General features: G+C 38.9%; 1 protein-coding gene across 1 annotated transcript in view; it reads right to left on the bottom strand.

Moving 5' to 3' along the window:
• Positions 1-219: 219 nt before the first annotated feature.
• LOC144237558 (immunoglobulin lambda-1 light chain-like) overlaps positions 220-13,726 on the bottom strand; it is a gene marked incomplete at its 3' end in the record, with an annotated part of 14,773 nt that continues 1,266 nt past the window's right edge. Inside the window, exons 3-6 of the mRNA XM_077771217.1 lie at positions 11,264-11,287; positions 10,642-10,681; positions 1,867-2,196; positions 220-342 (exon numbers count right to left, since the gene is read on the bottom strand). Coding sequence (XP_077627343.1) covers positions 220-342; positions 1,867-2,196; positions 10,642-10,681; positions 11,264-11,287 — 517 coding nt within the window. The remainder of the gene's footprint in view (positions 343-1,866; positions 2,197-10,641; positions 10,682-11,263; positions 11,288-13,726) is intronic.

Raw genomic sequence — 13,726 nt, forward strand, 5'->3', positions numbered from 1 at the left:
TGAGGTTTCCACCAGGGGACCTGTGGTCTGAAAGGTTAGGGACTTCACTTCTGGCAGATCTTTCTGCCACTTGAGTTGAGCTCCAGACAAACGTGCCAGCTCGGCTGGGCTCTGGGCATGACCCTCTACCAGCCCAAGGTAAACAGCCTTGGAAAGGAAGCCCAGTGCAATCAGAAGCCTGAACACAAAGAGAGGTGATCTCAAAACCCCAGAACTCACCCGCAGCGCTTGAAAGCGGAGAGGAAGACCGCGTACTCAAAAGGCTCGGGGTTACTGCCCTTGTGTTTGTACGTCTCTCTGATTCCGTCTGGAAGCCTGCTTTGGCTCCTGTCACCAAATCTGCTAAATAACAAAAATTCAACTGAGTAAATATCAAAGATCTAATGGCTGTATTAATCACGTGATTTATGACTCAGGTAGCATCCCATCTATCAAGTAGAGGGGAGCACCAAAGGATTACAGGGAAAGAAAGTTTTTAACAATAGAGGGGGAGTGCAGAAAAGGAAATTATTAGCAAAAGATCCATTGTTTTTGGCAAGTCACCCTCCAAAGGGGAATGGAAGGAGTCAGTCCATAAACTTAATAATGCTGGCCAGGAAATTCCCATGTCGACTGGTTATAGGTTACTGTTCTGGGGGTTGAAATTACACGGGCTAGGTATTAAATCTATATTGACTTGAAAAGCTAAGCGCAGCCATTGTGGGTCTATGGTTTTTTTTCTACTAGACCAAAAATGATGAAAATTTACTTCAGAAATTGAGACTTATATATTGAAAGCACTTCACGTGTCTTGCTATGTGCTTGTTCCCCACTGCTTCCAAGTAGCTTGTTAACCACAGGGAAAAATATGAACCGGTTCTTTCTTAGGGACCCTCTAGATCCCTGGTCTGTTATGTTCATGCTCAGGACTTGACTTCTGCATGTAGAGCGTTACTGGATCACAGCCGGGCCAGAGCACTTTCAGCTCTGCTCACACTGTCTAAGGATGTCCAGCGCCTACACCAATGGGCTCCTTTGGGACACTCTGCCTGAATCACGAGTGACAGCGGTAATAGGAAAAGGATATTTGCCCTACTGTGGTGATGCTCCTTGGGTCAGTGGTCCCTCCTGCGTCCCTTCCTCCCCGGCACACGCTAGTACTGCAATAAGTGTTTGCCGAGCAGCATTTACTAATGATAAGAAATGTTCCTTGTGTAGAATGGAAGCAGGTGTGTCCGCATTAGCTTCACTCAGTCTTAACTTACCAAATGTCACCTTACAGTGGTATATACAGTTCAATGTGAACAAACCAAAACCGTGTGAAAACCTCAGTGACCAAATTACCATTTTTTGTTGAGCTGCAATCTGGCTCCACCAAATGAACAACATTCAGTCACCTAGAACTCATCGTTTTGAGGTTATACCTTGAGCAGAGCAAGATTGAAGTGAGAGGGACTTTGACTGTGGAGTAGAACATCCCTGAAAGATGTACAGTTATTATTTCCTGATCGATGAAATCATCAAAAGTGGACTCTCTTTTTGAACATTTACTGGGTGCGAGGTTGCTAGGTGCTTTTACGTATACTGTATCATTTCACCCATACGGTGACCCTCAGAAGCATCACGTGACCTCCATGTTTTGGATGATGAAACTGAGGTGAGAAAGGCTAAGTGAATTATCCTTTTTCTGTTTCTTTGTATGTTCCAAAGCCCATACTATTTTAATCCTATGGGGAAATGCAGGACATTTTTGCTACCCTTAAAGAGAACAACCTTAAGCAAAGATATCTATTAGCTTGTTTTCCATTAATACCTGACAGAGAAGATGAGATATTCCATTAAGAAAAAAGAGTCCCAGGAGTTATATTCATGTGTGCATGCACATACCTTTGCTTCTTGAAGGAAAAAGAATCTCTTGATCAACTTTTCCTTTGTTTGTCTCATGTGTGACAATACATTTGTGTTCTTTATCCATTGACTTTTCCGTCACGGTCAGCCAAGTGTATTTCATGTATGTGTCCTTTGTCCTCATGGTGTTTCCCTGCTGAGATTTCAGAACTGTTTTGCCATTCTTTTCTTTCCAATCTATTTTGATAACATCAGGGAAAAAATCCTCAAGAAGACAAAGATATGTTCTGGCCTTATGGAGTTGTACTTCATTATCTGAAGGAAGAAAAATCGTGGGCTTGGGGGAAGTGTCTTCATCAGGTCTTTTATCTATGGGAGCAAATGAGAGAGAAATTAAAGCTAATAGTAGTGGGGCTCATGGGTGGCTCAGTCAGTTAAGTGTCTGACTTCGACTCAGGTCATGATCTCATGGTTTGTGAGTTCATACCCCATGTCAGGCTCTGTGCTGACAGCTCAGATGTGGAGCCTGCTTGGGATTCTCTGTCTCCCTCTCTCTCTGCCCCTCCTCACTTGTGCACTGTTTCTCTCTCAAAAATAAACATTTAAAAAAATGCTGTTATTAGAAAACCACAAACTGTGTGGCTGGAACTACCTGGCACATAGTAAAAGGAAGGAAAAAGTTGGCATAGAATTAGAGCTTACAGTGCCCTTTCCTCCACCATGGGTCTGAGTTGCTTCCTTTCCTAGTTTCCCTGGGAAAAGAGGTTCAAGTTACCTAACTTGCCCAAAGGCACAGCTATTCAGTGGCAGAGTCTGGATTAAAATGTGGAATTTTGTTAAACAATACACAGTCACTTGTTGGATTAGGAATTATTTCCAGGCATACTTGACCATCTATCAAGCTTCAAATAAGGATCCCATGTCCACTTCTGATATTGGAGTTCTCCTTGATGGAACTGCTTGCTCTCACATCTGAACCACGCCAGGATTTTGAGCAGGGCAATGTTCAGATTGCATCTCCAAATTATTTACAGTGCCTTGAATTTAGAAAGAATGCTGCAATATTTCTAAAACTTCTATTTTAAAACTTATTGATTATTTTCAGAAATGCTCTTATATTAACCTTATCAAGTAATACACTGGTGATAATTTAGTTTTGCTTTAGGAAATATTCACCAAAAGCACAATTTATATTGGAATTTCATTTGAAGTTGACACATAACTAAGAAGACACCATATTTTGACACTTAGCATCTCTCCCCAAATTTGGGTCTGCTCTCAAGCCTGCTAAATGTGTTGTCGTACCCACAATTCTCTTTGATTTCACCTGCTCCATAACATTATATATAACTGCTATGATGTTACTTGTTATAGTTCCAGAGTTATTTGTAGACATAATGTCAAAACATTTTACAAAACATCATGGATTTAAGTGTCTCTTANGTTAATGTAGTGATTGAAATTATAAATAGTAGAACTCTTTGCAATTTGATTTCCAACTGAAAAACCAATGACTTACTAATTTTCTATTTGGACTATTTTGCATTTGTAATAACAATTTCGTGGAAATCTTCTTAAAAATAATTGGATTTCTGACTTTCTCCTTTGAGAAGAAAAGACAAAAAAAATTCTTGAGAATTTCTGCCTCATCCACAAAGCTCCTGAATTTTATGCTAAATCAGTAAGCAAGCAATGATGAGATTTTACTCATGTTGTACATAGAATTAGTTCATAATGTGGTTGTTTTAATTTTGTACATCTTGTTTGTAGTAGAAATAACATTTTATTGATTATAATAGTGAAGCACTGTGTATTTCTCCAAACATATATTTTGTTTTTATTTTCAAAAGCATGTTACGTGAAACCAGATTAATTTTAAAATTTTACATGATATTCACATTGTATTAGCCTCCATTTACTACATTAAAGATTTAGTTTTCATCTTAGGAAGTTTGTTTTTCTTGTAGATATACTTCTGGTTCATCACAGTAAAGAAAATTTCTGAATGGTAAGACATGATTCTTACCTCCTGTCCCTTTTTCTTAGCTAGTTTCTGGAAGTTTCATTCTTTTAAGGATAGAAGGAACCTTGAACTCCCATAACTTCCTCAACATGATAGTTAACTGAGCATTAATAGCCTACTTGATTATATATGGTTAGTGCCTGCTTTGGGGTAATTATTTTACATGTTTTTTTCTTTCAACATTCTTTTTTAAATTTATTAGCAGTGTTTTTTTATGGCGATTTTCATTATACATAAAATGGAAACCAGTTTACAAATAAATAAACTTGTTTTATATACACTTATATAATAAAAAAGTATTGAGGGTAAGTGCCTGATTTGTATAATTTTATGAAGACGAAGCTATATAAATTTTATGTAAATTTATCAAATGTCTACCACGATACTAATAAGTGTGATATTTCAAATTTGACTGTTGATGTTAATTGAAAGTTTATTTTATTCTTCACATTTGTCTTTTATTAAAACATAAATTATAGGTATTTCATATAGAAATATGAATTTCAAATTAATGACATTTCTAAGTATATTTAAAAGTACTAACTATATCTCTGACTATATTTCTAAGCACATCCTAACTATATTTTAAACATTTAATTTTTTTTCTACGAACTACAAGCATGAAGCCCAAACTTTTTTTCTGTTAGACATGCTATCGATTTTGGTAAAGGATTCAGATTTAAAGTGCTTAGAAGAACTACAACGATTAAAAAAATTAATTTCATTTTTGATGTCAAGCGAGGGAAACTTCCATTAAATAGAAACAAATACCTCTAAATTCAAGTTATTTGTGTATCAGTGCACAGTAAGGCAACTTTCCAATGGAGCAGTTAGAAATAGAGATCAGTTGTCTGGTGAATTTCCACTCTGTCAGTATGATTGGCTACAAACCTCTCTCCATACTGGATACAATTCTCTCTTTAGGTGTGAAAGGGGGCAATTCATCTAGCATCCACTTTGTGTAAGACAACACACCAAGTACTTTATTCACAGTGTCTCATTTAGTTCTGGTCTACTCTTTCTGATACATACTGTTACCCCATCATATGGATTAGGAAACTTGGGCCAGAGAATAACTGCCCAAGGTATAAGCAGTGAGTGGTGGAGACAGGGCCCCAGGTCAGCCTGAGTCCAAAGCACAGGCTCTCAGACCACACCGTTTCACTTTCAAAGGAAATATGTCAACTCACAAATCTTATCTGTCATGATTAACTTCATTCTTGGGCCAAACACTTTTATGACAGTTATAAGTTTTACACGAACACTTTAAAGTCCAAGTCTGACACCAAGTCAGATCCTATGACAGTAGCTGCAAAGTGCTGTACCTCTGCTGTTAGGGTTGTATTAAACTCTCTCCTAAGATTTCCACATCTAAGCCCCATCATGTTCCTCTTTGTCCTAAACATTCCTATTATACCTTAGGATCATTTCTTGCCCTCCCTCTATGATCTTCAAAAATTGGCATCTTCTGATACTTACCTGTGACACTAAATTTTGTTTCATTACCAAAGAATTTTATATAATAATTCCATAATGATTCCTCCCATGTGAAATCTTTAGTGTGATTTAGTCTCTATGAGTTCTTCAGATTCAGTAAAGTATGCTGGTCTGCAACTCAAGAGACTGGGATTCTGATCCAGGTTCATTTATGGAAATGGAAGATTATACTTAAAATTATTAACAGTATTATTAGCAATTTGTTTGTGATGATTGTGTCCTCCAGAATGATACTTCATCTCATGGGACCAAAGCTTCCCTTACTAATGGGAATGCAGTATTTGGGTGTAATGATTAGATCTATGTCAACCAAGCACGGAGACCCTTTCCTTCATTTGCACTTCACTTTGCTTGACTATATGTAGAATTCTCTGAGCAATCACTACTGAAAATGTGTCTTTCACACACCAATTAAGGCAATCACGTGTCTCTCTTATCTACATCATTTCCAATGTTAAGAAAATCAAATGGAACATTGACTAAAGTCTAGTAATATGGGGTGGGTTTATGAAACTCCTTCACCTGTGTTGTCCAAAGCAAATGACTCTTTTTCCATCAACAACACAATTACATGCACTCCAAGCTTTCACCAGAAATTTCTACCTCAAAATTCCTTCCAGCTCATGCCAAATGTTTGGCCTGAATCTCCCACGGTGGGCCTTCATGGCAGAACGGCTAGATCAATGACCAGCTGCCTGTTCCTCCAAGTCTCCCTTTGTCATATTAGATCCCTAGACTGTCACCTGCCTGATCATGTCTGCTGAAGGTCACCATCTGTGAAAGACATAAAATGTCATGGGGCCCACAGTAATGATGCGGTGGTAGCATGAAATGCATCTGTTTAAAGACCATTTGTTCTATTTTATAAAATAGATGTGGAAAGTAATTCCCACTATTTGACTTCATATTCCCCTAAAGGACTCATACTTTGAATGTTTTTTCTAATTTTATGATTGGAAAAGCATAAGATATTTGGAACTCTGGTGTACTTCATTTCAGCAGTTCATAAGAAGTATGTACTCCACCACATTTTTCTCCTACCTTTGAACGTAAAATCTTTCCCTGTGTTTCTTGCTAGATCATCACAGACCTTTTTTTCTGCTTTCCTTAGTCCTTTTGATCTTCTGTTTTCATTTCATGGCATAACTGTACTTGTGTATTTTATTCTAGGCCTTCTCAAGTAGATTTTGGAAATAGGCAGCATAAATATGAGAAATAATTTGTGCATTAGAAGTTATTCCTTTTCTTGCTCCAGAGCTTGATGGTTTAGTAGATCTGCCTCGAAGATGACATGACAAATGGAAGAAGAGGTTTCCAAAGCCTGCTCTGAGCCGTAGATGCAAAACATGCGGAACTCAAACACTCCTTAGTGCCGGAGCATAAAGTGAAGCTTTGGCTCCAACATTATCCCTCATGAAACAGGGATTATGCTTCATGCCTTATGTTTCAGTGCTGGTCAACCTCTCAGTTTACAAGATGCTGTCCTAACAATACGATTTGGACAAGATATCAACTTAAAATAAACTCAGTTAAAGCTAGTTTTAGAGGGAGAACTGGTAAAAGACAATAAAGACGGTTAATATGGGTTTGTTAGTATTACTTGGGAGTAAAGTAAAGTATGCAAATGGGTGAATTATCTCTTCCAATAAGTTACCCAGTGACATCATCATCTGGGAATCCCAAAACAGATTCTCAGACCCTGCAATGACTAAGAAGTTTGCTCTAAAGTATACATTTTAGATGCATGTGAAGAGTCTATAAGGGGAAACAAGGCAGTATTTCTCAGCTGATATTGTAATGATACATTTTTTATGTGTAAGTATAATATAATAAAGAATAAACTATTATGAATGAATATTTGACTTTATGTCATATATATATATAAGTGTATATATTCAAGTTGCAAAACTTTCCAACTTTTTTTACATCTAACTATTTTTATTGAAAAATGAGAGATCACCTCATATTCAGGCTAACAATATTTGAGGTAATGCTTATGACATTCTAATCATTTCCAAACTGGTAACAGTTAGTCTTAGAATGGAAAATATTCTGCAAATATGACCATTTGTTCTAAAGTGATCTGTAGACTACATGGTAATTAATACATATTTCTGTACTCTTTTTTTGAATAAAGAACTCCAATGGGTGGTAACTTCAGTTCTGGAGAAATGTCATTTATGACGGGTGACAATGTCCCAACCTTTGTGGTAGCCATTTCCATGTTTATTTTCATTTAGTCTTAGTCACATCCACTAGAGATGGTTGTTACATTGACAGAATAAATGGATGGAAATTTAGCAAATATTAACAATAGTAAGTGTCCCTATAAAAATTATCTTTATCTTTCATCTTNTTTTTCAATACTTATATAAATTGAAAAGTGGGCCCTGTTAGCATTAAACAAAGATGAATCCAAGCAAAATCACATTAGAGATGAACGCAGTCAAGAATGGATGAACTGACCACCCTCTGCCTGGGCAGCTCGGTTCTGTCTTTCCATCTCACTCACTCATTGGAGAGTTTGATTTTACCTTTGCTCAATATTTTGCTGAATCCTCTAAGTCTCTTTTCTTAAGAGGTTTTCATGTATCAGAGCAGTTCTTTTCCTAGAATCTGATTTATGGTTACTTCTTCGTAATTTTCAAAAGGAACAAAAATAGACGTAATATATTTGAGTATTTGAAAAATGAAAGTTGATACTTTCACAGGGTTTTTTGTTGTTGTTTCTATGTACAGGGGGTGGGTAACTGGTTTGAGTGTAAAATAAGTTTTGGCCAGAATCACATTCCCAATGATAGTAGACCAGATGAGAGTCTAAAATCCTAATGATGACCTTTTAACCTATTTACACTGAGACTTGTCTTTTATTAAATGTATATTTATTTTTGAGAGACACAGAGGAGAGAGAGAGACAGAGAGAGAGAGAGAGAGAGCAGGGAAGAGGTATAAAGAGAGGGAGACAGAATCAAAGCAGACTCCAGACTCTGAGCTGTCAGCACAGAGCCCAATAGGAGGCTTGAACCTACAAACTATTAGACCATGAAGTGAACTGAAATCGGAGGCTCAACTGACTGGGCCACACAGGTGTGCAGATACCCTCTTTAGACCTGACAATGCCTCTGTCGTTTCCAGGGCACTGATTTAAAATCCTGAGCTGCTCATCTCAGGATCCTATCGGGTTTGGTCTTCCTGCCGCGGCCCCGGCGGGAGCGGAAAGCAGCCGAGAGTCAGGCACTGAGTCCCGCCTGTAGTTCACCTGCTCCAGCTCTGCTGCCGGATTCAGTGTTTCCAGCGCATTTGATGCCGATACGGAAAGAAGACTGAATGCAATGTGGTTAAAAGGGCTTGTCATCTTTTTAAAGTTTATTTATTTATTTTGAGAGAGAGAGAGACAGAGAGAGAATGTGAGCAGGGGCCGGGGAGACAGAGAGAGAGAATCCCAAGCAAGCTCCCTGCCGTCTGTGCAGAGCCCATCGCGGGCTCCATCTCCGGAATCCTGAGATCATGACCTGAGCTGAAACCTACATTGGACACGTAACCGCCCGAGCCACCCAGGAGCTCCCCGACACTTGTCATTTTACAGAAATGTTCTAAGAATCACATCGGGGGAATTTAATAAATGCATATTCAACAAGTCTTACATGATCCTTTTATGGGGAGAGGGACAATTTTAGTGCATTGTTTTTTAAGAAGCATTGTTTTCTGCATGAGCAGTAATGCAAATAATATGTCTGTACTAGTTAAGCATTCAACTAAAGGGTTGATTTGCAAGGTTAGGCGCAGAGGAATAAATATTCAGAATTTAAATTATTGCTTAATCTTTCTAAAATTAATGGTCTACACCATACTCTTTGGAATGGACAAGTCTCTAATGGGTATCAAACTTTGCCACAATAATTAGCCATGTGACTTTAAGCAAATAACTGAACTTATCTAAACTTCGGGTTCTTTTTCTGTGCAGTTGAAACAAGAAGATCTCCTGTATAAGAGTGCTGAGGACTGAGATAAGGCACTGAAACTATTCAACATGGTATCCGGCCCTCAATAAATATTAGTTAATATTATTATTCTTTTTATTGGGATGGTTTGGGGTGTCTTTATCAAATTTTACACTAAACACAATATACAATTTTTTTAAGCAATAAGTATTACATAAATTAAGAAAGCAAAAGGGCTCGTGAATCCAAGGCATTCTGTGTCTCTGGCAGCGACAGGCTAAGAAACAGTGGGCCCAACAAGCCACAATCTAAAATACTTGTCCACTAGACGACAAGGTTTTGGCGTGTTGGGACTGTGCCTTGATCACCCTTTTATCTCTAGGGTCCAACATAGAAACTGTCTTCGGGAAATATCTGTTGAGACAATAAATGAGCACATGAGGATGTAAAAGCATGCAGATAGATTCTTTTCATGGACTCTGGAGCTGAAATGTTTTACTGAGTTCACAGATTTCATTCAACTGGTCCATCTCTAGGCAATATCACAAGAGCCATGAGATACAAATTTTAACTAGTGTCAGCCTACCCTCTAAGAAGCTAAAGTAAAGAATAAGTGGGATTTAAAATAAAGGAGTAAGTGGGTTTTACTGATGTTCTTTGGTCACTTACCCTAAGACCTAAATGTCATTGCACTGCCCTTAGAGATGAGATCAGAAGTCATTGGGGCACCTGGGTGGCTCAGTCAGTTAAGCGTCTGACTTCGGCTCAGGTCATGATCTCACAGTTTGTGGGTTCAAGCCCCATGTTGGGCTCTGAGCTGACAGCTAGTTCAGAGCTTGGAGCCTGCTTAAGATTCTCTGTTTCCACTCTCTCTGACCCTCCCCTGCTCACGCTGTGTGTGTGTCTCTCAGAAATAAATAAAACATCAAAAATTAAAAAAAAAAAAGAAGTCATTGTATAGGCTTTGCAGGTTAGTAGAGACAGGAGCACTCTTCATTAAGAACAGAGCACAAAAGGTACTTATAGTGTTTATCACTTAAAAGAGGGTTTACAAGAAAAGCTTCTTGAAACAGCAACACACAGCAAAGTTTTGCACACATGGTCCTACACATATTTTAATTTTAAGACCAATATACTATCCTTTTGAGAGGTGTTTTCCTAAAAGTATAATTTCAATCTTTTTTATAAGCAGGGAAGGAAATAAACTGCTTGCAAAGTAGTTTTGTTTCCGTATATAGTGACCAGTAGTTGCAAAACTGCTGTCCACATGTTGGTGCGATCCTACACTGTGTTTTCTAAACAGCATCTACCCATTCTTCATCCACAGGCTCACAAAGGAACACAGTTACTTACCAGGAGGAGTTACCATGAGCCTGGTTCCTTCTGCAAGCATCTCGATCCGGCCTGGTTACAGGGTACCACACGGGTTAGAGCTTCTACAAAACGGTCAGCCTTCTCCTGAGCCTCAGAGCACGACCACAGGTAGAAACCTTGGCCTGGAAACGCGATCTTCTGGGGTCCCTTGGAAGTCCTTGCATATAGGCTTCATGGCATCTGCTATTTTGCAAGTTTTCCTCAGATTAATTGACCCAAATGTCTATTTTCAATGGAGGCAGTAATCATGGAAAGCTGCTGGTAGAGATTGGAAATAATAAGAGTAAATAAAGAAAGGAATGAAAAAGAAAAAAAAAGATAGAGATCAAGTGGTCAACTAAGGTCTACTCTAAAAACCAGGAAAAATGTTCAGAGAATTAAGCAGCTTTCATTTCCAGGTGTTCAAGTGTGTGAAACGGCTAAGAGATGGCATCAAAGCAAACGCCCTTCTGTTCCCACAAACACCAGGCTGCTGAGTCAGAGTTTGGGATTGCATTTCTGAAAGAGGAACGGCTTCAGGAACTGAAAACGCAAACCTGCCAACAGAAGTATACTTGGGACATGTGCACAGTGGTCTCCAGGTTCTAGTAGCCACTTCTACCATTTGCCAACACGAACCTTTAGCAGGCAATGCAAAATGAGAAAATAATTTCTGTGATGACAATATTTTGCTGGAATAAAAGAAGCAATTTGTAGAATTCTATCTTTTATGGAAAAATGGAATTCTTACTAAAACTAAAATTTGAAAACAAAACCAGTTCTCTGATATGTTGTAAGAAGAAGCCTCTTAGAAGTGATTCTGTGATGTGTGGAAATGCAGCTGTAGCCCTGTCTCTACAGTTAACTAGCTTTGGACAAAGTATTTGCCATCTCTGGGTTCCCATGTCCCATTTGTTGTGCGGGCATTGGGCCATATGGTCCAAAGGTCCCTTTCTCTTTCAACAGCTTACGAACCTGTGATTAAGAGCAAAAGTGCCAAATAACATGGCTGAAAAACTAGGGTGTGGGCAACACTGTTTGTGCAGTGCTAGTAAGTGTGGGCAGTTCTGCTTGAGAGGCTCTCATTCCTACATCTGGGCGAGAGGACGTTAAGAAACCAAGGAAGTTACAGCACAGTGTTAATAAGAAGACTGAGCATTTGGGCCACTCTGTGTAGTACTTGGCGTCTGCCCTACGCAGGGGGAAAGATACACTGAGCCCAAGAAGCTACTCTGAGTTCTCCACCCATCAACCTTGTCTCACACTTGGCAGATGGAGTCTCAGGGAATCAGGAAGGAAAACAAAATTTGTTTTGTAGAAGAAGCAAAGGTTGTTTGAGAAGAAGGGAGAAACAGTGGTCAAGATAGAGCCTGTTACACACAGTTCTAACCATCACATTTCACATGTTGTCTCTAAGTGCTCAATAATACGTGGAGGTTTTGATATTAAGAAACAAGTAAATTCTTTTAAAATAAATTTTAAAATAAAATTCAGAAGCAAAGCAAGGTGGTATCTGTGAGATAATTTAGGGAATATGGAAATGACATAGGAAAAACTATCCTGACCATAATGTACAGAGGTGACTTCTCCAAAGTTGTGCCCCTCCGTCTGCCCCAGGCTGTGTCCCTGAACCTCATCTGGAGACAGGGCATAAAGAACACCCAGCACAAAATGGTCAACACGGATTTCCAGGCGCCTGGCAATTTTTAGAATTGTGATTTTTACACAGCGACTCTGGGGTAGTAGACGTGGCTTTCTCCACAGTGCTAGTAAGCGTGGGCAGTGCGTAATGGATAATGCAACTACGAAAATCATGATTTTTTTGAGATGTTCGTAGACTTTATTCAGCAGTAATTTGATAATATAAAGTTAGTTTTATTATTCAAAGTCATTCTGTCTCTCCCCCTTCAGGAATTAAACAAATGAGTTGAGCTCAAATCGCCAGGCTATTTTAAGCATCCATCTGTGTAAAGTGCCCTATCCATGAAGTGCTATGAGGCTGTTGATAATATTTAAAATACAAATCTCATTTCAACAGACATTGATGGAGCTCCTACTATACTCCATCATATACACTCTAATAATACATTTTCAGCGTTTTTATGAATCAGCCTTTTAAATAACCATGTAAGTAAACATCTTTACTTAGGGCAGGGCTGGTTGGCCTCTGGCTGGTTTGGCTTTACTGAACGTGGCTGAAGTGTCCTTGGCGAAGCTCACCTTAGCCAAAAGGAGATGGGCAGAAGGAGGAAATGACTTGAGTTTCCCTCCCCATATAGCGGTCATTTCCTTCATGTACAAGGTCACTCTCCTCCCAGGCTGTAAGTCAAAAGCACAATGGAACCATGTTGACATTGATATTTGCATGGACTTGGAATGCCTTCTCATGAGAGTGTCTTCACCTTCAGCTAATTTCTCTCTCACCGAACTGTAAGAGTCAGATCTCAGCGTCACTCCTCTCTGGAGTCAGGCACTGAGAGGGTTAAACAAGAGGAAAAGGTTTGGTTGTATTAGGAAATGGGGAGGATGAAAGAAGGAACAGCCTCAAAACGGACCCAAGATAAGTCTCTGTCGCCTCCACGCCACCGGGTCCTGCCCACGCTGGAGGCCTTAACCTGGATCCAGGACTTCAGTAGAGTGTCCAGGTGTCGGCTGCATTTTCCACAGGCAGGAACATCTTCCATATAAATCTTCCACTGCACAAACAGAAGCTCAGGGGATAGAGGAGGATTTAGTGAACCTACGGGGCCAATTTACTCAAGATCGTTTCGACTTTTCTTTCAGTAATCATTTTTACCACTACTCTTAAGTTGTGCATAAACTTTGAACACAACTGAAAATGCATTTGATTTCCTTTAGACTTCCTCAGAGAGCTTTTCCTTCTGTCCACACACAGCAGGGGCTTTCCTGTTTGGGCAGAAGAATCAGTAACATAGGATTTCTTTTCTTTTCTTTTCTTTTCTTTTCTTTTCTTTTCTTTTCTTTTCTTTTCTTTTCTTTTCTTTTCTTTTCTTCTCTTTTCTTTTCTTTTTTTTCTGTTCTCTTCTCTTTTTTTTTCTTTTCTTTCTTTTCTTCTTTTTTCTTT

This window comes from Crocuta crocuta, unplaced genomic scaffold, assembly GCF_008692635.1.
Source record: "Crocuta crocuta isolate KB4526 unplaced genomic scaffold, BGI_CrCroc_1.0 scaffold925, whole genome shotgun sequence".
Lineage (NCBI taxonomy): Eukaryota > Metazoa > Chordata > Mammalia > Carnivora > Hyaenidae > Crocuta > Crocuta crocuta.